This window comes from Marmota marmota, unplaced genomic scaffold (genome assembly GCF_001458135.2).
Source record: "Marmota marmota marmota unplaced genomic scaffold, marMar, whole genome shotgun sequence".
Classification (NCBI taxonomy): domain Eukaryota; kingdom Metazoa; phylum Chordata; class Mammalia; order Rodentia; family Sciuridae; genus Marmota; species Marmota marmota.
In genome coordinates, this window is record NW_026000082.1 from 26150321 (window position 1) to 26178298 (window position 27978).

Genomic DNA, 27978 nt, shown 5'->3' on the forward strand with positions numbered 1-27978 from the left:
AGAGAGAAAAAAAGAAGAAAAGGGAGGGAGGGAATCATATAGTAGAAATCATATAGTAGAAATCATATAGTAGTAAATTGTTGGCTGATTTTAAGGAAGGAAGGAAGGAATCATATAGTAGAAATCATATAGTAGTAAATTGTTGGCTGATTTTCCTGAATAGCACTCATCTGTATTTACTCAATGCTAGAGCTTCTGGTTGATCCTGCCATTTAACCCATGAAGTATGGTACAGAAATTACATTGGGTTACCAAGGAAGACTAAGATATTAGGTTTGCAGTTTCCTTCTCTTCTTGAGGGTACTAGAGTCCTGTTCTTAGGTTCTCCTGCAGAGCTGAACCCCATGTGATGAAGGGAGAGCCTGTGGCTCACCTATGATAAGAGAATAGAACACTCAGTTGAGAGAGCCGGGCTCTGAGCTCTGCTCCCACTGACTGGCTAGTTATTTTGCCTTCATGGAATTGTTTTCAATAGAATAACCTCACAGGGTTATTATGAAAATGATTTAAGAAAAAAACATTTTGAAAGTTTGTGGCTTGAAAAGACTAACACAATTAAGTTGTGAATTGGATTTGGGGGCATCCTTTTAATAGGGTAACAAAGGAGGCGTGGCGATCAGGTTCCAGCTGCACAATACCAGCATCTGCGTCGTGAATTCTCACTTGGCAGCCCACACAGAAGAGTATGAAAGGAGGAACCAAGACTATAAAGACATTTGTTCTCGAATGCAGTTTTGTCAGGTGGACCCAAGCCTCCCCCCTCTCACCATCAACAAGCATGAGTGAGTCTGGGCTTCTCCAAATAGTTGTCATGTGTGATGTGCAGAGTTGTGGGCTGTGTCTTACTGGGGAGATGACTGCTGGAGTGGGGGTATCTGTCTGCCAGCTCTTGGCTACTTGTGGATTATATCTCTTGGAAGTTTTTAGTTTCCTGATTACCATCTGACAGACCCCTAGAATTATGCTCAAGCGTCATTTGTCCAAGGACAAGTATAATATTTAGTCAGTGTGGATCTTCCTTGACCTGACACTGTGAAGAGAGCAACCAAAGAGCAAGCATCTCAAACAGTGTTTACAAGTGTGTTTTAGGATTTGCTGTCTGTTGTTTCCAGATCGCGGTAAACGAGAGTTGGACCACGCTTGTTTGCCTCCCACAACTTTTTCCTCTTGGTTCAGCTTTACAAAGCTGTAGTTGCAGCTGCTTTGAGCTTCTTGTATTAGTTTTTGCTCATTATCCTTATTGTGTTTATATCTACAACTTGCTGTTTGTCTGAATTCAAAACCTTAGAATTTCAGACTTTATGGTAATAGTGGAAGCCTCTGCCACTTCTTTGACAAAGACAAAGAAGCTGCTGGGGCCTCGCCTCGCCTCGGTGCCTGCCATAGAATAAACAAAGTCACACCTCTCACCTTGCCTGTGGCAGTGGAGCTGTCCCTCGCTTGTGGGTGTTCTAGATACTAACAGGATGGCTTTTCTCCTCCAGGGCCTCTCCTGAGACCCCCAGCAGGGAGTATGTCTTACAGCTGAGCTCCTCACATTCTTGAACCACAGGATCCTAGTTTGTGAGAATGCAGCTCGAGTGTCTGTGGTCTGCTCTTAGCATGTGGATGCATTTATTTGGATGTGTGTACACAGCTGTGCAGATTCTCTATGACATGCTTGTTGGCTTCAGATAAAATAGTATTGGATTTCATGAGATGTGTGATATCATCAGGGATCCTTCGGTTTGCTTTTTTCCAAAGCAGCAGATACAATAAACCACCTGTCACCTTGTGCCCAGGAGTACAGAATGAGCCAATCAGTAATGTGGTGCTAAGATCCAAGCTCCTGTCTAAAGATTGAGTTTTGTTTCAGAGGAGTTCAATCTAGAAGCAAAGGCCGAGAGTATGTTTTGTGGACTGGGATGCAACGTAGAGGCAGAGGTGGCATGAAGGCATAGTCTGGTTTGGAGGTCTCTAGGTGATTGGCATGACTCTCAATTTTTTATCTTTTTTTTCCCACTTCTCAGCAAAGGAGTGAATTTTTACCTTGCTTTTAGATCTCATTAGACTGTCTTTCTAATTATCTAAGAATAAAATAGTCAAGGAGAACTCAAGGCTGTTTAAAATGAACTTGGATCAAGATAATTGAGTAGGCAGCATGTTAGACATGGTATTGGATGTGAGGGCAAGAGAGAAAAATTTTTGGAACAGCTAAGTCGCTTCCCCACCCAGCTCCCAAGAGGCTGGGCTTCAGGGGCCTTATGTCAGAAGCACCCTGGAGAGGATAGATTAAAGACCCTCCTAAACTCTGTTACCTTTGTGCTCTGTCCTCACAGTGTGATCTTGTGGCTGGGGGATCTCAACTACAGAATAGAAGAACTGGATGTGGAACAAGTGAAAAAACTCATCGAAGAGAAGGCCTTTCAAACTCTGTATGCATATGATCAGGTACAGATGGCCACCTATGTCCTCTTCAGGCATCTGCTCCCCACTGTAAGGGCACAGGAAAGCTCAGCTTCCCAACCCTTGGCTTTTTCCTTCTAGTTTGGAAGGCGATCCTGAGGACCTGATGTTGTCCAGCCATTTCTTTGTTTCATCTGCGCTTCTCTCTTCAGAAATGTTTTCCTCTAGGCACCTTGTCTCCTTTGGGAACAAAAGCATGTTCTCTTCCATTCATTCAAGAGGTCTGAAGTTGACACGGAAGGGTCCAACTTCTGTAAAGAAAGTATTTTGTATCTTTAAGATGATTCAGTAATTTTTTTAGAAGGAGCCTCCTGCTCCCTATATCCTTCTCCTTACCAGACTTCTCCAGTGTGAATGACAGCTCTAAGGGCCTTCCTGCACCTTCTCCAGGAGCCAGTTCTGTAACCTATTCTCCGACATCATTTGACTTAGCATTTCTTTCTCAGAGCATCAGTCATTTCTCAGGTCAAGAGAAGTCTGTTTCTCTCTCGCTTTCTTCTGGCTACTCCTGCTTATTGGTCAGAGTTCAAAGTTCTTTTTCTTTTTTCGTCTCCTGAGTCCCCATCTTTTAATAATCACTAAGGTTATTGTCATTAATCTAAATCTTTCTATTATCTCTTTCTTCTGCAGTACAGATTTATCAAAGGAAAAGAACCAACTCTGAAATGTCTTTCCTTTTGTTTATTGACTCATTTTTTTTCCCCTCTCCAGCTCTTTTCCTGGGTAAATTACTTTTATTCTACTTAATCTCCATGTCAGCATTCACCCAATTTGTTCCCTATCTGTCTGTTTATTTCTCTCTGTGTTCTGGACTGAGACATTCCAGTTTTCCTTATAATTTGATACCCATTTCCACTCGACTTCTATTACTTCTTTCCTGAAGTAGTACCACCCATTTTGTGTGTTATCTGCCTGCAGATGCTTTACAGTATATCTGTACTGTTCAAGAACCATGAGCTTGCCTTTACACCTAGAGTTTTCTTATTTCCTATTGCTTTTTCTTTAATAATGTTTTTTGTTGTTGTTGATGGACCTTGATTTTATTTATTTATATGTGGTGCTGAGAATTGAACCCAGTGCCTCTCACATGCCAGGCAAGCACTCTACCACTGAGCTACAACCCCAGCCCTAATAGTGTTTTGAAAGAATAATACTGTCAGGAAGAGGGTAAGTGGTGGTCGACCCTGACCCTCATGTTAGAGCCGACAGTTCCCCCCACCAGTCCATGCAGTGCCAAGCTTATTGTTCCAGGAAGAGGCAGGAACACATGTAATTTTTATATCTTCTGAGTGTGATCCAAAAGAGGTCCTAGAATTAATACAACAGGAAGGATGCTATTTTCAAAATGTGTTAGGCACTGTTTTAGGTTGACAGTTGATCTTTCTAATGACCCTATAAAGTAGGGTCTATTACAAACCCAAAATTTACAGATGGGGAAACCAAGGCACAGAGCTTCTCCCACTTTACATACCACAGTTTTATCTCTGTATAATTGGAGCCACTGTACTGCACAGATAAGTGTTTGATACTTGGGAGAGAAAAACTATGCTAAGTGGTCCCTTGTCTTCTTAAGGACATCTTGGGAAGGTGGTACTCATGCCCCTTGGATGCAGGTTTGCTCTTATAAAAGATCCTTAAAAACCGTATATGAGATGCATGGTCAGCTTGCTTCTATTCAAAAATCTTACAAAATATAGTTATCTTATAGGGCCTTTTCCTTTGAGGTACGGCTTAGACTCCAAATTGATTTCCTCTTTACTGGTTCAAGGTTTGACTCTTTATTCTGAGGTTATTTTTTCTCCCATCCTTTTATGTAGCTGAAAATTCAAGTTGCTGCAAAGACTGTCTTCGAAGGCTTCACAGAGGGTGAGCTCACGTTCCAACCTACCTATAAGTATGACACCGGTTCCGATGACTGGGACACCAGGTAGGTCAGGGGTAAATTCAGTGGATTTAACAAATGGAAACCTGGGAATTCTGGGAAGCACATGCCCTCATGGACTTAAGAAGGACATAAATTTCCTCTCTTTCCCCATGTTTTCCACTCTGGTCAAACATTTTCTGTCAGTATCTGTTGATGAAGCAGCCAGCCTTCCCAAATATTTTCTTTTAACTGTCATAAGCTTTGCTCCATAATAAGTCTTTTTTTTTTTTTTTAATATTTTTGTCTGGTGTTGAGGATCAAACCCAGTGCCACACACATGCTAGGCAAGTGCTCTACCTCTGAGCCACAACCCCAGCCCCATAATGTCTTGATACTGATTTACTTTTCAGCTGAGCTTAGGGTGATGAGATAACTCCAATTAAGCTTGTTCTTGGTCATTACACAGTACTTAGAATCTTTTTATTAGTGCTTACTGTGTGCCACACACTATTTGAGACACGTTATTATCTCATTTAATCATCTCAACAACCTGCTGAGGTAGGTATTATTTATTATCATCATTGTATGAGATTGGGGTTGAGGCATAGAGAAATCAAAAAGCCTACCAAACAGGCAAGTGGTGGAGGCAGGACTTGAACCCAGGCAGTAGGAGTTCAGCCTGTCCCCTTAACCACCGTCCTTGAAGGCCAGGCCTACTCTCATATCATCTTTTTACACTCTCCTAATCCCCACAGGAGGATGAAGAGCCTCTGATTCTCTAACCAGTCTGAACTGTGTTGGACTTTGAGCTTTCATAATTGCTTTGGATAATAACCCTGTTATTTGGATGCATGTTATTTCTTGGTGGGCCCAACTTGTTCTGCTGTCTTAGATCACTAGGCCACATGGATACTATGTCTTTGCCTCATTGTTTCCTGCCTGAGCCAGAGCACTAGCCAGGCAGTGGACCCTGCTGTAGTTGCTGTGAGTTTCCCCAGCATGGACTTTGCATTTCAGTGAGAAGTGTCGTGCTCCTGCCTGGTGTGACCGGGTCCTCTGGAAAGGGAAGAACATCAATCAGCTGAGTTACCAGAGCCACATGGCCCTGAAAACCAGTGACCACAAGCCTGTCAGCTCTGTATTTGACATTGGGGTAGGTGGGCATTGATGCCTGTTATAATCTTTCTGTAGTGAATTTGTTTTCACATCAGGATTATGTTTTGTCTTTTTGGTCTCTACCACCACCCTTAATATGAGGAGGTACCTTTTAAAATTTGTCTTAGTTTAATAATCGTTTTGGTATCATTCTGTGTATTTCCACATACATGGAAGATTTGCTTTTTAGACTGTATTGTTCCAGACCTTTCTTTATTCATTTACAAATGAGTCTATCAGTATTCTTATACAACAAACAGGATATTTTTATTTTTCTCTTTTTTTTAGAAAAGAGTTCACATTGTACATATTGTTCTGAGAATATGTACATGTATCTTAGACAGTCTTTCCATATCGGTACAAGCAGAGCTACCTCATCATTTTAAAGGTTGAAAACTATTCCATAGTGTAGGTGAACCATAATGCATCCATGATCATTTAAGTTGTTGCCAAAACTTTGCTATTATATGCAGTGCTATAGTGAACATCCTTCACATATATTTTTGTATATGTGTGAGTATTTCTATAGAATGAAATGACATTAGAAAATTGTATTTTAGCTGGACACAGTGGAATGTGCCTATAGTCACAGCTACTTGGGAGGCTAAGGCAGGAGGATTGCTTGAGCCCAGGGGTTCAAGGCCAGCATGGGCAACATAATAAGACCCCCATCTCGAAAGAGAAAAAAATTTGTGTTTTTTAAATTTTATTTTATTTATTTATACATACTAGGGATTGAACCTAGGGGCACTTTACCACTGAGCTACATCCCCATCCCTTTTTATTTTTTGAGAGAGTCTCTCTCTGTAAGTTGCTGAGAGTCTCACTAAGTTGCTATGGCTGGTTTCAAACTTGTGATCCTCCTTCCTCAGCCTTCCAAGTTGCTGGGATTGCAGGTATGTAGCACCATGCCCAGCTCAAACAGTTTTCATTCATTATCTATTGATATTTCTCCATCAGTGACTTCTGAGATGCTTTTAGTACCAATTTTCAAGGTATGGACAGAAGCATATCAAAATCTATGAGGATGTGTATAGTTTGAGAAAAGTCAATATTATAATTAATTGTTACTGGAAAATGAAAAAAAAATTATAATTCAAAATGCAGAAGAAAGAGCCTGACAAAAATCTTCCTGGCTGATAGAGCATGCGTTAAAAAAAGCCTGAGAGGGCTGGGATTGTGGCTCAACGGTAGAGCGCTCACCTCGCACAGGTGGGACCCAGGTTCGATCCTCAACACCGCATAAAAATAAGGGCATTGTGTTGTGTCCATCTACACCTAAAAAATAAATAAATATTTAAAAAAAAAAAAAAAAAAAGCCTGAGAAACACTGCTTTAAATCAGAGCTCTAGAAAAGTTTCCCACTGCTAGCCTGAGGGTGGCAGCAAGCAACACAGACCTGGGCACTGAACCTCTTTCCGCCAGGGGCCAGATGTGACAGAATTAGCTGCCAATTAATTAGCTTTTACTCCTGTGTTTTCTTTCTGCTATTCAGGAAGCAGGTGACTTTTTACCACAGCTTAAGGATCCTTCTAAGACTATTGCTAATTAGGTTCTTTGTTAATAAACTAAATTTATTTAGTTATCTACTGCTGTTTCTCAATGCTGTGAATGCCCTCTATCCAAAAAAGAGGAAGTGGGTAGAAGCCTTGGTACTTAGTTTCTGATGTTTCCCTTCCAGGTGAGGGTCATAAATGAAGAACTGTACCGGAAGACTCTGGAGGAAATTGTTCGCTCCCTGGATAAGATGGAAAATGCCAACATTCCGTCTGTGTCTCTCTCTAAGCGAGAGGTAGGAAAGACATGTTAAGAATATTAGTAATGGGCTCTTCTATTGCTAGTACTTGAATCTCCCTTTTCTACTAAAGCTTAGAATTTCTGGAGGCTGTTAGACTCTAGACTTCCTGGAGAGGCTGTTTCTAGATAAAGAAAGGCCGATGATGCTAGCTGAGAAGAGAGAGGTGTTGGCTTAGGTTATATTCATGTCCTCATCTTCTAAAGCAGAAGATGATCCCAAACGTGCATTGTTTGATTTTAGAATAACTCATGTGTGTTCTTGCAATGGAATTGTCTTTCTACTGATGCTTTAAGATTAAATCAATTCTGAATTTTTTTGTTTTTACATAGAAAAGTGATGCATAGAAAAGTGATGGGCAGTAGGGAAGTCCAATTAGATCTAAAGGTTTTTCATGAAAAGATTGCAGCATAGGTCTTTCAAAGTTGACCAAACCACACAGTCAATCAAATGGAGGCTATGGTAAAGGTACGTTTAATGCTATAGATGTCCACCTACTTAGAAGGGTGAATTTTTGAAGCATATTTTGGAAATGGTTATGGATATAGAAGATATAAACTTTGATTCCTTTGGGAAATTTACATGTAAATTTATATGTACAACCTTGAGATTTTAGCGTTTTGGGTTAAACACAAATAACTGATCTTTAGTGGTAGCTGTGTCTTCTGAGGTAAATATCTAATGCAGAGACATTGAAAAGAGATGGTCCTTTATTTTCTTCCCAGGGTAAAGATTGTGTAGTTGGGTTGGCCAGGCAGGTGGCCAGGGAGAGGGTACTGGTTCTGACTTGTTGGGTGCTTGTTCTCAGTTCTGTTTTCAGAATGTGAAATACATGCAATTGCAAGTAGAGTCCTTTACAATTCATAATGGACAAGTACCCTGTCAGTTTGAATTCATCAACAAGCCTGGGGAAAACTCTTTCTGTAAGCAGTGGCTGAGTGCCAACCCCAGCAAAGGATTCCTCCTGCCAGGTAAAGTTTCTCTTCTTGGTTCCTGGTTTTTGGTTTGGGGAATGCCCTACCCTATTTTTGATCATTTTCCTAAAGTAAGCTTTTTGCTTCTGAGTGAAAATTTTATTTTAAACCCAATACTTGAACTCATCTATAAATAAAGTATAAAATGACAAGGAGCATGGATTCAGTTTTAAAAATATTTTCAGCCAGGCACATGTTTCATAATTTCTCAGAGTAGACATTGGATTACTGTAAAGAAGGTGCTGCTGCCAAGGAGCCGTTTCCCCTGTCTGTCTTGGTGTCATTAACTCCCAATGATCTGCTCTCAAGGAGAAAGATAATGGGGTAGTAATCCAGAAATTTATTCTGGTTCTCAAATGACTTCTCCTTTGCACCCTGCAAGTGGCTGTGATTTTAAGAAAGATTAAGGGTGCTTTGTGGACAATTCATAGGCTGATAACTGCATCACATTTCTACTGGATCAGGTGTCTTCATCTTAGCTGACTCAGGGAAGGTTCTTTTATTCATGCCTTCTTGATGATTTATAGGTGTTATTCAGTACTTGAGTTTTTTAGCATTTGTCTATTCAAATGCTTTTGTTTGTTGTTTTCATATTTCCAGTTGTTCTATGAACTTCTATTCTAGTGTCTCCTGAGTTCTGAGCACATAGATACTGGTTGTTGGTTGATATCTTTTATTTCCTTTTCCTAATTCTTTATGCCTTACTCTTTTCTCCCTATCTGTCCCCACCCTTTCCTCTTGGCCTTTCCCTAGCCAACATTATTCTTTTTCAATATTTCTGCAGATTCTGACATTGAGATTGAGTTGGAGCTCTTTGTAAATAAGACCACAGCTACAAAACTCAACTCAGGTGAAGACAAAATTGAGGACATTCTGGTTTTGCACTTGGAAGGGGGAAAAGATTACTTTTTGTCTGTGTCTGGGAACTACCTGCCCAGCTGTTTCGGGTCCCCCATTCATACACTGTGCTACATGAGGGAGCCAATCTTGGACCTGCCATTGGAAACTGTTAGTGAGCTGGTGAGTAACATGCTACAAGGAAACATCTAGAACTGTGTGGTGCAGCCAAGCCAAACAGGGTGTTCCAATGCCCACTTGCCTAGGGAATTAAGACTTCTTCAGCCTTCTAGAGCTTGCTTAGTGTGTCAGTTACGTATTTTTGTGCATCAAGCCACCCCCAAATTAAAACAACAGTGAGTCATTGGTTTTTCTCCTGGTCTTGCCTAGACTCGCTTGGCCATCGTAATCAGGAGGCACCTGTGATGGTCAGAGGGTTGGCTGCTAATGTGGCCTCCCTCCCGGTCTTGGTGTTGGCTGCTGTCTGGGCCCCTCTCTCCACATGGCCTCTCATCATTCAGTGGGCTAACTCAGGCTTCTACACATGGTGACCAAAGCACGAGAGCAGATGGTATAAGGGGTTTGGTGGTATTAGCTCCAAACTCACATAGTACCAATTCTGCCATATTTTATGGGCCAGAGCAAGATGTGAAGCCAGCCCAGATTCTAGGGGCAGAGAAAGACTCAATCTCTTGATGGGAAAAGCAGCAAAATGTGGCTGTGTTTTTGGTTTTTTACATCTAGGAGATATCTCAGTCTATTCAGGCTGCTCTAACAGAACACCCTAGAATGGGTGGCCTATCAACCACAGAAATTTACATCTTACATTCTGGAAGCTGAGAGGTCCAAAATAAAGACACCGACAGATTTTGTGTCTGGTGAAGGCCACTTCCTGATTCATAGAGAGCCATCTTCTCATGGAGTCCTCACATGGCACAGGATGTGAGGGAGATTTCTCGGATCTCCTGTAGGACACTAATCCCCTTCATAGCCACACAGTCCCAAATACTTAACCACATTCCCAAATCCTACCTCCAATTATGATCACATTGGTGATTAGGATTCAACATATGAATTGGGGGTAGGGGTTAAACATTCAGTATTTAACAGTATATTAGAGAAATAAATCCTAAGATAATGGAAGTTCCCTGACCCATGATCTTATTCATTTTTAAAAAAATCATTACCTGGTAGATTAGCATCTTAAACTAAATTTGCTGAGATCTAAAAGGCTCTTATGGAGAGAATTCTAATACAAGTGAATTAGTTTGGGGCAGATTTATGGTAATATGTATGCTTTCTTTTCCCAATGCATTTTTTTTATTTAGGGACTCTTGAATTATCCTCTCCATTATATAGATGAAAACAGAGATCCAATCAAAGAGAGTGATTTGTCACAGGTCATATGGTGAGTCAACAGTGGACCTGGACCTTGGACTCAGATTTTTGGACTCCCAAGTGTGTGCTCTTTCCTTACCAGACCACACTGTCTTTCTGGTTCTAACAGTGAAATACTACAGGCATGATTTTTATCTAAGAAAATGGTGCATATTTTCACCTGATTCATTGAAACTGCTTGCCATAATCCTCTCCCAATTTTCAGAAGCCACCTTTTGTCCCACCTGATTTCATTTTTGCCTGTGCAGTGTTTGGTTAAAGGCATTGAAATGCTTCCCTCTTCCATGGGTTTGCTGTCCCCATATTGTGCATTCTACAAAGCCAGCCTGGCAGAGTTCCATTGTAGGTCACCTACCTTGTCATGATTTTTCTTTAATTTCAGACTCTGATGCCAGTGCAGACTGAAGATGATGGGAGCCGGTTAGAGAAACCCATGGAAATCCCCAAAGAGCTCTGGATGATGGTGGATTACCTATACCGAAATGCTATCCAGCAGGTAGGGTGTGGCTAAGCAGTCAGACCTGATTTGAAGTCAGACTGCCTTGAGGAAGACCATTAGATCCAAGAACTTCTTGCGTGGAAATGCAAGAAACTTGTGAAGAGCTGTTCTTCCCCCAGGGAATGAGTGAGAGGTTTTGTGCCTTGTTTCGCATCCTGGTGCAGTACGTGATTACACATAGTACTTGATTACCCCAGTGGAAGCAGCCTTGCACTGAACAATCTCCAGCACAGCATGTTCCTTTCCTAGGTCTCTAGGGTCCTCCAGCAACAAAGCCATATGAAGGCCTTCTGGGATGTCTCATTTGTGGGAAATTTCACCAACTTCTTGGAATGGGAGGCGCTAAATTGTTGAAAGTCCAGGCAGAGACAGAGGACCAAATGGAACCCCCATGAATCTGGAGGCCTGATTTCTAGACGAACTTGGGCAAGCTTCATGGGGTCAATTGGTCAGTTTGACTGACCTGTCTATATAGGTTCCACAGAAACCTACACAAGTTGTAATCCCACAGCATACTTTTTTTTTTTTTTTTTGGCAGTTCTGGAGACCAAAGCCAGGGCCTCATACATATTAAGCCAGAATTTTACCACTAAGCTACATCCCTAGTCCAGCAACATACATTCTTATGATGTTCTGTTTTCACTTCACATTTGAGTGTTGCAATATACCAAACACTGTTCTCAGTGTTTCGCTTCATTGCCTCATTGAATTCTTGTAATAGTTCTCAGATGAGGAGACAGATGCCCAGAAAGTGAATAAATTAGTTAAGGTCCTCAGGCTGATTAATAGGCAGGGTTAGGAATATGGCTGTAGAAGTTACATTTTTGAGTACTTTGCTAGTCTACCTTCTCGGGAGAACTTTTAAATGTAACTTTTGAGCAATACATTTAATACTGTTACTTTTAACACAGTTATATAATGTTAAATCAGTTTATAAAACATGAATGTAAAGTATCCCGAGACTATTGGAAATAACCTTTATTGCCATAATCTTGTTGGTTCAGTGTTCTGAGGTAACTTTTTAGCTTTATCCATCTTACAGATGATATATTTTTTTCAGTGTGTCCCAACTTCCCCCTTAACCCCTTCATAACAAGGCAGGAAACAGCTACTTTTAAGTTTTCTCTTATGTTGGATCTTGTCTTGGATAGTGTGCCCTACCCATAGTTTTATAATAGATGCCTAAAGACCTATTGCACAACCATGTCTGAGAAGATGAATTAGCCACATCAACCTAAATCATATTGTCAACCAGGATGATTCAGAGATCTCTTGACACTGCTCCTTTTGTACTTTGATTTTCTGAGAAAGTAATTGTCCTGTGACTTTCTTCCTTCTTGCAGGAAGATCTATTTCAGCAGCCAGGCCTGAGATCAGAATTTGAACATATCAGGGACTGTCTGGATACTGGAATGATTGATAATCTCTGTATCCTTCAGATGTTCAGATCTGTGCATATGTGTGTATGTGTGAAAATGAGTGAGAGCGGTGAGAAAAGGGTAAGGATATTTTTTTAAGGTTTGTAGTCTGAATCTGGGTCCTCAATCATCATATTTTTCTTTCTTAAAGTTTGCCTAGAAAAATTTTACAACCTTAAGCAACCAATATAGCAGGAAATTAGGAAGGCCTGGCTCACTTGACAGTGTGGCCCCTTCCAGATGTCAGGCTGACATCCTAGCTCTGAACAGAAAGCCTGATGAAGCAGTGCTAGCATGTACTTCTAGCATGTGCTGGCCCTGGGCCTTCTCCTAACCATGGGCAACATCACTTCCTGTTCCTTAACGATGGGCCAAAAGCTGCTAGCAATCATTCTGTAGCTGAAGCCTTGCTGCTTTTCCTGGAGAGCCTGCCAGAGCCTGTCATCTGTTACAGTGCCTACCATAACTGCTTGGAGTGTTCTGGCAATTACACAGCAAGCAAACAGGTAAGGGGAAGCACTGAGCACCAGCATACACATGTTGCTAGCCCTAGGCAATGAGGCCTGATGAACAAAGTGGGCATAGTCGCTGAAGTCTTAGAAACTCAGTACCATGTCTTTCCTTCTCAAACCTGTTCTTCCTCTTGAGTCCTTTTTTCTTTTAATAGCATCACCCTTAATTTCAGTGACTCAGTCCCGAAACCTAAGTCATTTCTGACTCCTCCTCCTCCTCACCTCCCACATGCCTGGATCCATTGATCTATCACTCATCCTCTATCTTCCGTTCTCATTCTGCCTACCTGGGTTCAGTTCCCTCATTCAGGCTCTCCTTCTGCTGACTTGTTTTGCATACTGTCATCCAAAGCATACAGTATTCTAAAGTTCTCCTTATGTTGGTAAAAAAAAAAAAAAACCACAGTTAGCGGGGGTGGGGTTGTAATTCACATGTGAGCCACTGGGTTTGCTCCTCAGCACCACATAAAAATAAATAAATAAAATAAAGGTTTGCTCCTCAGCACCACATAAAAATAAATAAATAAAATAAAGGTATTCTGTCCATCTACAACTAAAAATATACATTAAAAAATCACACTTGGAATGTGGCATGTATATACAATGAAATATTACTCAGCAATAAAAGAGAATAAAATCATGGCATTTGCAGGTAAATGGAGGAGTTAGAGAAGATAATGCTAAGTTAAGTTAGCCAGTCTCAAAAAACCAAATGCCGAATGTTTTCTTTGATATAAGGAGGCTGATTCATAGTGGGTTAGGGAGAGGGAACATGCGGGGAATAGATGAATTTTAGATAGGGCAGATGGGTTGGAAGGGAAGGGAGGGGGTATGGGGTTAGAAATGATGTGTAATATGATGATCATTATTATCCAAAGTACATGTAAAAAGACACAAATCGGTGTGAATATACTTTGTATACAAACAAGGATATGAAAAATTGTGCTCTATATGTGTAATAAGAATTGTAATGCATTCTGCTGTCATATATAAATTAAAAAAAATAGCAGTATACAAAATAGAATTAAGGCAAAAATCATTAAATGCCACATACTGATTAATTTTATAGTTTTAAAAATAATATTCTGTAATGAATATTTAACAATTCAAACCTTTATATACTAAATACTATAACATTGAAATAACAAAATCAGGGCTGGGGTTGTGGCTCAGTGGTAGAGTGCTTGCCTAGCACATGCAGGGCCCAGGGTTCAATCCTCAGCACCATAAAAATAATAAATAAAGGTATTGTGTCCAACTACAACTAAAAAATAAGTATTAAAAAAAAGAAATAATAAAATCAGTAGAAAAGTGTCATGATGTGAATATTTGTGTCCCCATCCAATTCTTATGTCGAAATCCTAACCATGGAGATGATGGTATTAGAAAACTGGGCTTTGGGGAAATGATTAAATCACATGGGCAGCAATATGATTGGAATTGGTGTCCTGACAAAAGAAGAGTACTGAGAGCTAGCTAGTCCATCCCAAAATGTGAGAACACAGTGAGAAAGCACCATCTACGAGTCAGGAAACAGGCCCTCACTCAACACTGAATCTGCCAGTATCTTGATTTTGGAGTTCTCAGTCTCTAGAACTCTAGGGAATAAAGTCCTATTATTTGTAAGCTAAAAAAAAAAAAAGTCATACTTGGTTCTCCACTGTCAATTATTTTCTTAAATATTCAAGACTTTCTGATTTAGCTAAATGGTTCAGTGTACAACAGGTATTGACAGAATAATCTAGAAAACTGGCCAGTAACATAAGTTCCAGAGCATGACCCCACATCCACTGAATCAAAGTGACTTTTGATATCTATTTTATACAAACTCCCCAGCTGAGTCTGATGTATAGATAGCTTTTCATTGAATTCTAGCCTGAACAACTGCTCCTATTAAAATGGTTATGCTCCTTCCAAGATTGACATATCAAGTGTTCTCTCAGCTTACCTTCTGTTTTCCTTTTTTTTTTCTTTACATTTTTTCTATCCCACATTCCCTAGTCCTTACCTCTACAAATCCAATTTTGTCTTATATTCAGGACCCAACAAAATATCTTTTATTCCTTTTTATTCTCCCTGAGAGCATGAAGTTAGAAATCTGACCTCTAAATTCATGTAGAGTTTGACTTGTGCTCTTTTTTGGTACTTATGCCAAGTGGTAAGGGATTATTTTTCTGTGCATAGTCTTATGCACATTCATGGATCACATACTCAGTTCTTGGAGTACAGTCACCAACTTGACAAATAATTGAATGAACAAAATGACAAATTTCAACTCTTCCTCTTTCAGGTTATTTCTACTCTTCCCACATTCCACAAAAATGTCTTCAACTACTTGATGGCGTTTTTGCAAGAATTGCTGAAAAATTCAGCAAAAAATCATTTGGATGAGAATATTCTAGGTAAGTGACCAAATGTCTGTGGCATCTCTGTTAAACTGAGGATTCACTGTGAAGAAGAGATTGAGAAAGTTCCAAAGTACATTACAGTAGAATTAAAATTTCAAGTTTTGGCCAAAGTTTATATTGAAATAATTTTTTTTTAAGCAAAGACTGCTTTTGGGTACCCCTCCCCACTCCTAACAACACAAGAATATGTAGTCCTTATTTTGCTAATCATTTATTTTCTGTGTTTTTTCATGCAGCTAGCGTATTTGGCAGCTTACTGCTTCGAAACCCAGCTCAACACCAAAAGCCTGAAATAACAGAGAAAAAGAAGGCTCAAGAGTTTATTCACCAGTTCCTATGCAACCCACTCTGAGCCTTTCTGTCCCATCCCTTGTTTTACCCAGGGTAGCCAATTTCCAGCTCCACCTGTTGCAGCTCAAGAGACCCCTTAAAAACATTTGAGGTCATCTGGAAGCAAGAATGGCAGCTCCTGAGCCTAGACCTCCCCCAACCTGTGCCATCATTGATCAGCACACTCAGTGTAGAGCTGTGAAGACATGAGAGAAATCCACAATAATAAAACTGACGTTTGATGTTCAACTTAAGTTATTTAACACAAATAGATCTCTATTTTTTTTTTTTATTTAAAAAAAATTTTATACTTGTGCTCATTCAGCCTGCCTCCAGGGCACAGTCAATTCCTTCCCTGTAGCCTAGACTGAGCTCCTCAAGATCAGATATTTGAACAAACTTTTGAAGTCCTGAAAAGACAATGAAATGGACATTAAGAATGTAGGTGGATGCTCCTGGATAAACAAGCTTTAGCCTCCTGAGATCCTTCGGTTGCCCAGTCTGAGGACATGTGAAAATACATATGGAACTTCTATCCCTTTCCTACTCGGATATAGTTCAATAATTCTGAGGCTGGCCACTCAGCTTCTGAGGGCAATACAGTGGCTTAAAAGTGCAAACACTGAAGAACTGAGTTTTTTGGTGAAACAGGTGGAATTTTCTAGGCCAGCAAGTCCTCCAAATTGTATATGAGCATAATCCCTCTCATATTTGTAATATATTTTAATGATAAACATTTTTAAACAGTGGTGGTTGTGTTATGCTTTTCTGTCTTGATGGTGACTGGACCCTTATGGCTTAAGCATTGAAACAGCTTATCAGGGGCTAAAGACATGTCTTGCAGTCTGGTGGATAACAGTCACTGCGCACATTTTTCAAGCAAGATAGTACAGCCATGGCCTGAACTCCTTGGCCCCTGATCTAGTGTCTAGGAGTTGTCCCACTCTGAATATCCTAGAGAAGTAGCTCATGGGAAAAACAGGCAGTGACTTCTGGGAAGATCTCACATCCAGATCTTACAGGCATTTAGAAAGGACAGGCGCATCACAGAAGCACTTGCAAAATTGCTTCTTGGGCACTGAAATGCTATAACTTCTTGGTAATTCTGTGAATTAGAGACAAGCCAGTAAGATGAATAAGAAAAGGAGTGGCCAGTAGGTGGCGTTGACTGGTCCAGGCACGAGAATCCCCTGAGGAGGAAAGTTGGGACTGCCAGCCTGGGCAGGAGTGGGAGCAGGCAGGAAACTGGGCGTCTCGTGAAAGCTTGTGAGAAGGGAAGAAGGGGCAGCGTTCCCTCTGGCTGTTTCTGGAATACTCCTAGCTCTGTCCCTTGGATCTGCTCCTCCTCTCTGGGACCCTCTGGCCCTGTTAACGAAGCTGGGTGATTAGGGGACGCTGGCGCCGTAGAGGAAGTCCAAGAACACCACAGCCTTGCAGGCTCGTCCCTTGAGGGCCCGAGTCCGGAATCTGGCGGCAAACTGGGGCTCCTGCAGTAGTGTCGCGAGCTGAGCTGAGGAAACTTGGGATTCGCGGTTGGCATCGCCCCCTTCCCTTACGCCGGGAACAGCCGGCTTAAAGCCCCCAGCGCCTCCCGGCGCCCGCACCAAGACCGGGCGACGTCCGCTGCGCGCCGCCCCGCCCCCCACCCGCCAATTGGAAGCTCAGGCTCGGCCCTCGGGCCGCTGAAGCCAAACTGCAGCGAAAGAGAGGGGCGGAGCCGCTGTCCCCTCCTTCCTCCGGAAAGCGGAAGCGGAAGTGACGTTAGGGGAAGGTGGGGGCAATCATGGTGCCGCTGGGGAGGGGAGAAGCTGCTGCCGCTGCTGTTGCCGGGAGCCACGGAGGTAAAAGGCGAAACTGGACTCGGCTATGGCTGGGACTATTCGGGGGGCGAGGGACCTAGGCTTCCTCCTGAAGCAGTTCCCAGTAGAGACCCGTCCGCTCGCCGTAAGGACCCCACCCCTTCTCGGTTTCCATGGGGATGGGTATCCAGCCCCCCTTTCCTGTTTCCATGGAGACCCGGACCCTGCCCCTCTTCGTCCGGCTGGGAGCCCCCCGCTTGTCTTGGGGTTTTTCCGTGTAGTCCTGGACTGGGGGCTATCCCAGACAGGTTCCCTTTCTCAGCTTTCTCTCAAGGGTGCTCCGTTCGCACTCCTCTTTGGCTACCCTCGAAGCTGTGTGTCTTGTTTGTCCCGGACAGTTGGTTTCCGCTTTGCCGCCAGAGGTGCTGGGCAGTCCACTGGGTCCCTGGGAACTCTCATCTCTTCTCTCAGATGAAGCGAAACGTGCATCTATGGGGTTGCGTAAGCTAGAGCAAGGGGTCGGGCCGGTTCCTCCCGGATTAGATCCCTTGACCTGTCTCTGGTAACTACCTCTCCGGTCGCCTCACTACGTAAAGGCTCACTTTCTAACCCTCAGCAGAAGAGAACGATATAGTGCAAAGCCGGACTGAAAACTAAGTGATGTACCGATTATTTTAAAATTCTCTGTTCTGCCTGCGGAACCCACATTTATAGAACCTGTGTGTTTGCCAGTGAAGGAAGAATCACTATTCCAGTCCATGAAAGCTTCAGATTTGATATTTTCACCAAGAGAGCGTGTCTTCCCAGGAGACACTGTCTTTTTAAGAGAGAATATCTACATGTCTTTCATTCATTTAAATGGCATTTCTTGAACTCCAGGAAGTGTCATGTAATATGCTAAGTACATTCCCTCCCAGCAGAGAGCCCACTATACAAGCATATCTTCTGGTTCACACCTTATTGTATTGTGAGATAAATAATTAAAGTGATCTTCATTAGATGTGCCTTTTTGGGGTTTAGCCCTTCCATCCAGAAGCTGAAACACTTGTTCTAGGAAGGAGGGAAGGAATTCTCACTTGTTCCTCTACTATTTGTCAGGTATTGTGCTTTGCATACATTATCTGTTTTATTTCTCATAATAACTTTGAGAGAACAGAAATTACTAGTTCCATCTTACATATAAGAAAAATGAGCACTGAAAAATTACGCAAGTAGTAAGGGCAAAGCTGGGATCTGTTGCTGAATAAATAGGTCCAAAGCCTTGCTCTTTCCATCATAGACTACATGAGGCCCTGAACTGCCTCAAGGTGTGATTTGGGGGATATTGAGTGGAGAATTCCTTACTTTAAGATTTATAGCAACAGTCTTGAAGCAGCCACTGTTCTGTTTGCTTCTTTAGGTATTTTGAACAGTCTTCAAATTGATTGACAAAAAAGCACACTTAGGAGGTCGCATGAACTCTGCTACTGTTCCTTCAATTCTGAGGGGGGAAAACTGTTGCTTTCCATAGAAAATGACTTGGCTGTCTTAAGTTAAAATTTTAGAACTTATTTCCAAGGAAGATGATTTTTCATTTGCTTTGATTTGCTCTTTAAATGAGAGGAAAAATGAGTCCTAAGGTTGCTGAGGATGGTAGAAGGAGGGTCTTGTGGTGTGGCTCTAACTCTGGTTTTGTCTGTTGCAGAAAGCTCATTATCTTTCCATTTCTCACAATTGGGCTGAGTACGACTGAACCATGGGGGAACACAGTCCAGACGACAACATCATCTTCTTTGAGGCAGAGGAAGATGACCTGACCCCCGATGACAAGATGCTCAGGTTTGTGGATACCAACGGACTGGTGCCTTCCTCATCTGGAACTGTTTATGATAGGACCACTGTTCTTATTGAGCAGGACCCTGGCACTTTGGAAGATGAAGATGACGATGGACAGTGTGGAGAACACTTGCCTTTTTTAGTAGGGGGTGAAGAGGGCTTCCACCTAATAGATCAGGAAGCAATGTCCCAGGGTTACGTGCAACACATTATCTCACCAGATCAAATTCATTTGACTATAAACCCTGGTTCCACACCCATGCCAAGAAATATTGAAGGTGCAACCCTTACTCTACAGTCGGAATGTCCGGAAACAAAACGTAAAGAAGTAAGTAAAGCAGTGGGTGAGGGCCCATTTTGGCTTTGGGGCAACTCCTTACACAACTCTTGTTGGCGGTTTTAACAGGGGAGTAAAGGAGACCCTGTGCTTAGAGCCTGTAATGGTTTTGCCTTTCAACAGTATGCCTCATGTTTGTTCTGTTCTCTTCCTAGAACTTTTGGATTGTATAGCTACATTGAAATTTAGGAATACTAAATAATAATATTTCAAATTTTCTTTCCCAAATCATAAATAAAATAAAAATTTTACTGAAGTAAATCCATGTTTCACATGATAGAATAACTAAATTTGGCATATCTGATAGTGCGTTAACTAGATTTGGCTCATCTCTGGGTTGTTTATAAATGGTATGTTTTGGAGATGAGTATCTACTGGAATATGCTTTATTAACTTAGAGAATGTTTAATGAATAATAAAGGCTAGCTTAATTATATTAGAAATTCAGACAAGACAGCAAATGAGAGTAGGTTACCTAAACAAAGTTGTCATGTTTATACCTAGGTAATGTGAGGTAATGAATGTCAGGATGCTTTGAAAATTGTAAAGCATTTTTTTACAATTTGTACTAGTGGTGATGATAAGTGGAATAAAAGATATGGTTTAAAGGTGCTAAGCTGGTCTCAGTGGCTCATGTCTATAATTCTGGCAACACTGGAGGCTTAGGCAAGAGGAATGCAAGTTCAAGTCTAGCCTCTGCAACTTAGCAAGAACCTACCTCAAACACAAATGGGGATGTAGCTCAGAGGTAAAGTGCCATGGGTTCAAGTCTCAGTGCCATTAAAATAATAATAATAATAATATATATATATGTATGTATGGTTAAAAAAACTAAACTTTATCCAGAAACTATTAATTTAATTGGTTGATTAAAATAAATAGATCACTGATAGTTGCAGTGCTGGGTGCTAAATGTAAGATGCTACCATGAAGAAATACAGTAAATTATTTAAGAAAACATTTTTTCTTTTTTGCCATAATTAAGTTCTTGAAATTACATGTGGCTTATACATATAGCTTATTCATAGTATTTGGCTTTTCCTTGTCTAGATTTAGGATCTCAGAGCTAGAAGGAACCTTAGAGAGACCATTTTGTCCTACCTCCTGCCCTATGCAGGAATCTCTCGATAACATTTCTGATATCGGTTCATTGGTTTGTGCTTCACACTTCCAGAATGACAAAAGCGTGGTCTTTCACAGCTCAGCCCAGTACATGTGCTGGCCACTTTGATTGTTAGAAAGCTTTTGCTTCTATAGAACTAAAATCTGCCTTCTTGCAGGTGCTACAGACTAGTTCTAGGTCTGCCTTCCTGAATAATCTTCCTGTCTCAGGACAGCCAGTTAGATCATGTAAAGATCATGGGTTTCTCTTCATCTCTTGTTCAGGCCAACCATTTCCATTTAGTTAAATATATCCCTCTTGCAACATTTTCCCCCAGTTTGCCATTGGCCTTGTCACCTTTAATTGAATGAACTCCAGTTTTCCAAAGTCCTTTTAAAATCCAGAGTGTGAGTCAACTAGCGTTGAATCCTCTATGGCTCTTATCTCTTAATCTGGACATTGTACTATGGTTACTATGTAGTCTATATTATTGGCAACAAAATCTTAACTGTTAGCTTGTACTTGGAAAGCTGTGGAATAGTGGTTCTCAACTGGGGCAGTTTTGCCACCTGGGATACATTTGGTAATATCTGGAGACATTTTTGATTCACACTGGGGAGGTACCCTGGAATCTAATGGATAGAGGCTAATGATGCTGTTAAACATTTTACAGTGCATAGAACAGTTCCATGCAATAAAGAAGTTCCTGGCCCAAAATGTTAACAGTGCTCAGATAGAGAAACCTTTGCTCTGTATCATTCTCTTGAGTGCAGATAGATATGGAGGCCTCCATATCAGCTATAAGAACAGCACCCTGCTATGTTTGTTCTTACTGGTTTTAACCCAGTAATTGAACTTTTAAGAGTTTATTTCAATTCAGCAAACAGTTATAAAGCAAGGTACTGTTATGCTCTGTGGGGTTGCAGATGATTGTGATGATTTACAATATAGAAGTAGAAATATATTTATGACAGTCATTGCAACATTAGGTATAATGTGGTAAATGTGAAGGAGAGGTGCAGATATCGCATTGGGAGCACAGAGAAGTTCACCTTTGGGATCAGGCAAGTTTTCTAGAAAAAAAGGTGTCATTTAAGCTCTTCTTAAACAAGGTATACAATTAATGGGGAATGCAAGGAAAATTCCTTTCAAGAGATGAGAATGGCATGAACAAATAAAAGGAGGTGGAAAATTCAGACCATTTTCAGGGAATAACCAGTTATCTGTGAGAACAAAGGTTAGTATATCTTTTTTTGTAAGAAGCTAAATAGTAAATATTCCAGGCTTTGCAGGCTATTTTGTCTCTCTGTAACTATTCAACTCTTCCATTGTAGCACAAAAGGACCCTTAGATAATACATAAGTGAATGAACATGACTGTGTTTTGTTGTTGTTTTTGTTTTTTGTTTTGGTACTTGGGATTGAACCCAGAGTTGCTGTACCATTGAGTTACATCCCCAGCCCTTTTTATTTTTTATTTGGAGACAGGGTCTTGCCAAGTCACTGAGGGTGGCCTCCAACTTGTGATCCTCCTGCCTCATCCTTCCAGGTTGCTGGGATTACAGGTGTGCACCACTGCACCCAGCTTGACTGTGTTCTGATAAAACTTTACAAAAACAGGCAAATAGGCTGGATTTGGCACACTGGCTGTGGAAGATAGGGAATAGAGAAGATAAGGATGGAAAGATAAAATCCAAATCTGGAAGGCAGTGGTAGCATGCCAAAGATTTGTACTATATTCTGAAAATATTGGAAAACCATTGGAGGTATGTGAGCCAGGAAGTGATGTGGTTAGAGTAGCATTTTAGAAAGAGTGTTCTGAGGCATACTTAGTGTCCAGTTAGGAGACGCTTGTAGCATAGGTTTGGGGTTTCATTTAATTCTGATGAGGGAAAAAAATTTAATAGTTATTTTTAAAGAGAGATGAGAGAACTTGGTATGGTATTGGAGTTTGAATAATGAGCCATGAGAATTGGGTGTGATTCAGAGGCTTTGATCATGTTGATTAAAAAGATTCGGCCATTTTTTCAAGTGTGTTGAATTTCCTCTGTATCTTAGTAGAGCTGATTGATGGATCTGGAGAAGAGTGGTGTCAAGTTCACTGTGGTAGATACTCTAACCAAGGTATATTCATATTCATACTCAGATTGTGTGATTGCTGAAGAGAAAGTGGCTGACTCTGCTCTCCACCCTCTACCCCGCTCCCCTATAAATGGTGATTCCATTAATGGGAATCAAGATAGGAAGAGGAAAAGGTTTAGTGGGGAAATTGATGAGTTCAGTTGGAGTGATGTAGTCCTTGGAGATGAGTAATAAGAGTAAGTTAAAAGCCCATTGAAAATGTGGGTTCAAAGTAAGGAGTTGGTGTGGAATTATTTCAAACTGTGGACAGTTTATTCAAGGGAGAAGTAAGAGTTGGTCTGAGAATTTAAAGATTGGAAAGAGAAAGAGGAACCAGAGAACATTGCTGTAGCCCGAGATAGTGCAATGCAGTGTATGGAAGTTGAGGGAAGAGAGGGGTCAAGAAAGGTGAGTATTCCTATGTGACCTTCTCAGAGGGATTGAGGAAACAAGGCCCTGTTTTGCCAGTTGTGTATTAGTCATTCATGTTATAAGGATGTTTTCGGTAGAGCACTGAGCTGAAGCCAGAGTTTGAGTGATGAAGAAAGTAAGTGGGTGATGAAGAAACAGGAGGCAGGAAGTAAGTATCAAGTTTTTTTTTTTTGTTTTTTTTTAAGTTTGATAGTTGACAGAAGTATGGTGAGGCAATAGTAGCTCAGGGGAACTGAGCCTTTTTGTTTGTTTGTTTTAACCATAGTAAGTTGGAGCATGATTTAGGACTTAACTTTTGGCCATCCTCAGTTAATAATTACTGTATGAGAATATTTCATGATTAAATGTTTGGGAAACATTAAATTAAACTAAGACAGAAATCTATTACAGTACTTTTCAGAACCTTTGATGTGCTTTTAAAGAAAGAAAATGTAGAATTTTCCAACTGTTATAAACTTGTGAAGCCATTTTTCAGGTCTTGTTTTCAGGGTTCAGCGGAGAACATTTTGAGAAATGCTGACCTAGGCAAAAGAGAAGATGATAGGAGGGAATGATAAAGCAGTGATCGTTAGCTATCATTTTCTCATTCTGTACTATTTGCAGATTTTGTTTATTCCATTTGCAAACCTGGTTTGTCATTTGTGTCTTCAGGTCATTGATAATCATGTTGAACAGGACAGGGTCAAGGATATCATCATGAGTACTTTGTTTAGTTTACTGTGGATTCAGTTCGATCAATGATACCTGTGTGGAAAAATAGGTAGGTGTGGGATTGGATGGGGATTGAGGAAGAAGCATCAATGGCTTTAGTTTTGGAAAATCTTACTTAATGACCAGACATTCAAAACATTTGCCTTTTTGAAGTGCCATCTTACCTTAGCTTATGATTTGACAGTGATTTTATTTTTGACATTAAAATCTATTTAATTGACTTGAAGAGGCCTGGTTTTATGACTTTTTTTTTTTTTTTTTGGTGGTACTAGGGATTGAACCCAAAGAGCTTTATCACTGAGCCACATCCCTAGTCCTTTTTATTTTTTGAGACAGGGTCTTTCTAACTTGTCTAGGCTAGCCTCAAACTTTCGATCCTCCTACCTTAGCCTTGCAAGTCACTTGGGATTACACTGTGCCAGGCTTGTTTCTGATTTATTTGGTAACAGTGTCATGATATCTTAGCCACTCCTGCTTCCCCACCTTTTTATTAAACTTGTTTTTTTCCTGCATGTCCACACCACAGAGGTATTGTTCTTTTTTTTTTTTAGAAAGAGTGAGTGAGAGAGAGAGAGAGAGAAATTTTTAGTGTTTATTTTTTAGTTTTCGGCGGACACAACATCTTTGTTTGTATGTGGTGCTGAGGATCGAACCCGGGCCGCACGCATGCCAGGTGAGCGCGCTACCGCTTGAGCCACATCCCCAGCCCGAGGTATTGTTCTTGAGAAAACAAATCATTTGAGTTGGGTGTGGTGGTGCATGCCTATAACCCTATCAAGTCGAGAGGCTGAGGCAGGAGGATAGCAAGTTTGAGGCCAGTTTGGGCGACTTAGTGAGATCCTGTCTCAAAATAAAAAGGGCTGGAGGTTTACCTCAGTGATAAAGTGTATGTACGTCAGTGTGAAGTGCTCTGGGTTCAATCTCCAATACTGCAAATAATAATAATTTGATAACTAGTTAGTCTGGTTGGCTTCTTAAGCAGCTTATTTTCTTAGTCAGATTTTAGCCTGATTTTCCTGTTTACCCTTGATTGTTCCATTGTTTCCTGTAGGGTATAGTTGGCTTACCTATTGCTTCATTTATTTTCCCCCTTATGCTTGTTTTGTTCAAAAATAAAACAAACAGCCATATTGGGTGGTACATGTCTATAATCCCAGTGACTCAGAAAGCTGAGGCAGGAGGATCACAAATTGAGACCTGTCTCAAACTAAAAAATAAAAAGGACTGGGGATATAACTCAGTGGTAAAGAACTTCAGTCTTCAATCCCCAGTACAAAAAATAAATAAATGAAGCCATCCAGAACCTTGCCACAGGTACCATCTTTTTCTACCACAGGACCCTTGGTCATTCTAACTCTTGATTTCACATTTCAGATTCCCATACTTGCAGTTTTACTACTGAGTCCCTGTTCATTTAGTAGCTTTGAGAAATTTCAATAAAGATATTGTCATTCTGCTCAGATATATTTTTAAGATTTTCTCCTTAAAGGCTTTTCTACTTCAGAGGGTTTTTGTTATTGTTGTTTTCTTTATTTTGTTTCTTTTGTAGTACTCTCTCTCTCTCTCACTTTTTTAATGTTTTATTTTGAAACAGGCTCCCTCTAAGTTGCCCAGAGTGGCCTTGAATTTGTGATTTTCCTGCCTCAGCCTCTGGGGTTGCTGGGATTACAGGCAGATGCCACTGCACTGACCCTCTACTTCGATTTCTAAGTAGCTGTTCATTTAGTTGTTTTATGCAGTCCATGTTTTCCCAAACTCTGTTATTTGTGCCTTGCCAGGACTGTCTGAGTATCTTTTCACTTATCTCTGTCTAAACCACATTAGTGAATATAATGTGTCATCTATGGCTAACTGATCTTCCTGCTCTTCTGCTGAATAGTTGGTGAATAAATGTAAAGAAACCCAGGAATCACATACCAAATATTTTCTTCATAATGAATCAAAGTATTGCAGTGCATCGATTGGGAAAGAATATCCTTTTCTGCCAAAAAGCAGTTACAGTGGTGCCTGTGATGTTATATTGCTTCTAGACTCACAAGAAATAAAATAAGTGGTCAGTGATTTTCCAAAACAAGATTTATTTCTCTTCTTCCTCTATCTCTTTGTCCTCTTCCTTTTTTCTCTTTGTGTGTGTGTGTGTGGGGGGGGGGGCTGGAGTCAAATCCAGGGTTTCAGGGTTGTTTTTTTTTTTGCATTTGGTGGACAAGCACTCTACCACTGAGCTGTTTCCCCAGATTTTTTTTCTTTTTCTTTTGGTACTAGGGATGGAATCCTGGGGTGCTTAACCACATAGCCACATCCCCAGCCCTTTTTATTTTTTATTTTGAGACAAGGTCTTGCTGAGTTACCCTAGGGCCTCTCTAAGTTGCTGAGGCTGCTTTGAACTTGCCATCCTGTGCCTCAGACTCCCAAGTCACTAGGATTACAGGTGTGCATCAACTATTTCCCATATTTCTTTTTTAAGCCTGAAAATTTTTTTAGTCATAAGAGTAAGGAAGAAAATTTGGCTCCAGTGTCATTTTTTTCACAACATGTCCTTTGTGTTGGGAGACCTAATTCCAATCTTATCCCTCAATATAAATCCCTTAGGCTGTGGAGTGATGTATTCAGACAAACCATGTTCCAGACTCTCTGGGAGGGGGAACCACCTACCTTCCATTCTTCTCATACTGTAATTACATTTCTTCAAGGGTCCCCTTCTGAACACCCACAGAATTGTCATTCAGAACTAGCACAGAGACTGTCTCTCCTTGAAAGTCTAGTGTTTAGGATCCATTCATTTCCCACTGCAAACATTAACGTATCTACCTTTGTCAAGTATCAGGAAGCACAAAGAAATAGTCCTTACCCTCAGAGGCTTGGAAGCTGTACATGTGTGAATCCAGAGAAGAATGTGTTTTCTGTTTACCTATAATACCCCTTTTTCCATATGCCCCCTAAGTGCCTGCTGGTGTATTATGTACCTCTCCTTTGTAATCAGCATTTCCCTCACTGAGACCCACTGGCCTGGGAAATGGATGAGATTGGTATTATGTACACACTGGTTTTCAAACTTGGTGCTGTAGGAATTATAGGTCTCAGATTTGCATTTTACATAAGTATTGCTAAATTTTTGGTGTTGGAGAAAGTGCTTGAATTTTAGCTTACCCACCCATCCCTTATTGATTGATTGATTGATTGATTTAATAAAATTTGTTTAGTTGTAGTTGAACGCAATATCTTTTTCTTTTATTTATTTATTTTTATGTAGTGCTGAGGATTGAATCCAGTGCCTCGCACGCTAGGCAAGCACTATACTGCTGAGCCACAACCCCAGCCCCCCCCACTCATCCCTTATTTCAATCAAGCTTATTTTAAAATTGTTTCTTCTGTGATGGTATAGTTTGAACCTGGATTCCATCTTTGTTCTGCTATATACTAGCCATGTGGCTTTGGGCAAACTGCTCTGTTTCCTCTTTTGTAAAATTGAAATAAAAATATCCCTTTGCATTCTGTGAAGATTAAATGAGATTTATGCCTATAAAATATACAACAGTATATGCATAAAACATTGAACATAATGCCTCCTGCTTTGTGGTTGTTCATTGAATGTTCATTTGCTTTTTCTTTCTCACAGACCCCTATGATTCTGAGAGGAGGTATAGAGGTAATCTCAATTTAAGAAGAGGTAAAAATGTTAAGACAGTCTTTGTTAGGTACTCTATGGGGAGGCATTTTCTCCCTTAAACAAGGTTATAAATGTTAACTGGGTTCCAGGATAGCCCCCAAAAGTTTTGGTGGCAGCCGGGCATGGTGGCACATACCTGTAATCTCAGTGACTCAGGAGGCTGAGGCAGGAGGATCACAAGTTCAAAGCCAGCCTCAGCAACTTAGTGAGACCCCTATCTCAAAATAAAAAATAAAAAGGGCTAGGGATGTGGCTCAGTGGTTGAGTACCCCTGGGTTCAATCCCAAAACAAAACAAAAAGTAGTAGTAGTCTTAGTAGTCTAATTAACTATCATCACTTTTTTTTTTTTTTTTTTTTTT

At 40.7% G+C, this 27978-nt stretch overlaps 2 protein-coding genes across 4 annotated transcripts in view; both read left to right on the top strand.

The window, feature by feature from the left end:
• The window catches only part of LOC107141505 (type II inositol 1,4,5-trisphosphate 5-phosphatase), a 36673-nt gene extending 20289 nt beyond the window's left edge, over nt 1–16384 (top strand). For 2 of the 3 annotated variants that reach the window (XM_048815727.1, XM_048815726.1), the window contains exons 7-18: nt 595–782; nt 2319–2430; nt 4263–4372; nt 5327–5462; nt 7146–7256; nt 8068–8230; nt 9018–9253; nt 10851–10964; nt 12311–12395; nt 12764–12891; nt 15188–15299; nt 15542–16384. In XM_048815727.1, coding sequence (XP_048671684.1) covers nt 595–782; nt 2319–2430; nt 4263–4372; nt 5327–5462; nt 7146–7256; nt 8068–8230; nt 9018–9253; nt 10851–10964; nt 12311–12395; nt 12764–12891; nt 15188–15299; nt 15542–15657 — 1611 coding nt within the window. In that variant the 3' untranslated portion in view covers nt 15658–16384. The remainder of the gene's footprint in view (nt 1–594; nt 783–2318; nt 2431–4262; nt 4373–5326; nt 5463–7145; nt 7257–8067; nt 8231–9017; nt 9254–10850; nt 10965–12310; nt 12396–12763; nt 12892–15187; nt 15300–15541) is intronic. The other variant, XM_048815728.1, reaches the window with a different exon arrangement.
• A 957-nt stretch (nt 16385–17341) lies between these two features.
• Nucleotides 17342–27978, top strand: part of Mtf1 (metal regulatory transcription factor 1) — a 40317-nt gene continuing 29680 nt past the window's right edge. Inside the window, exons 1-2 of the mRNA XM_015485244.2 lie at nt 17342–17476; nt 19119–19577. Of these exons, the coding sequence (XP_015340730.1) occupies nt 19170–19577 (408 nt within the window). The 5' untranslated portion in view covers nt 17342–17476; nt 19119–19169. The remainder of the gene's footprint in view (nt 17477–19118; nt 19578–27978) is intronic.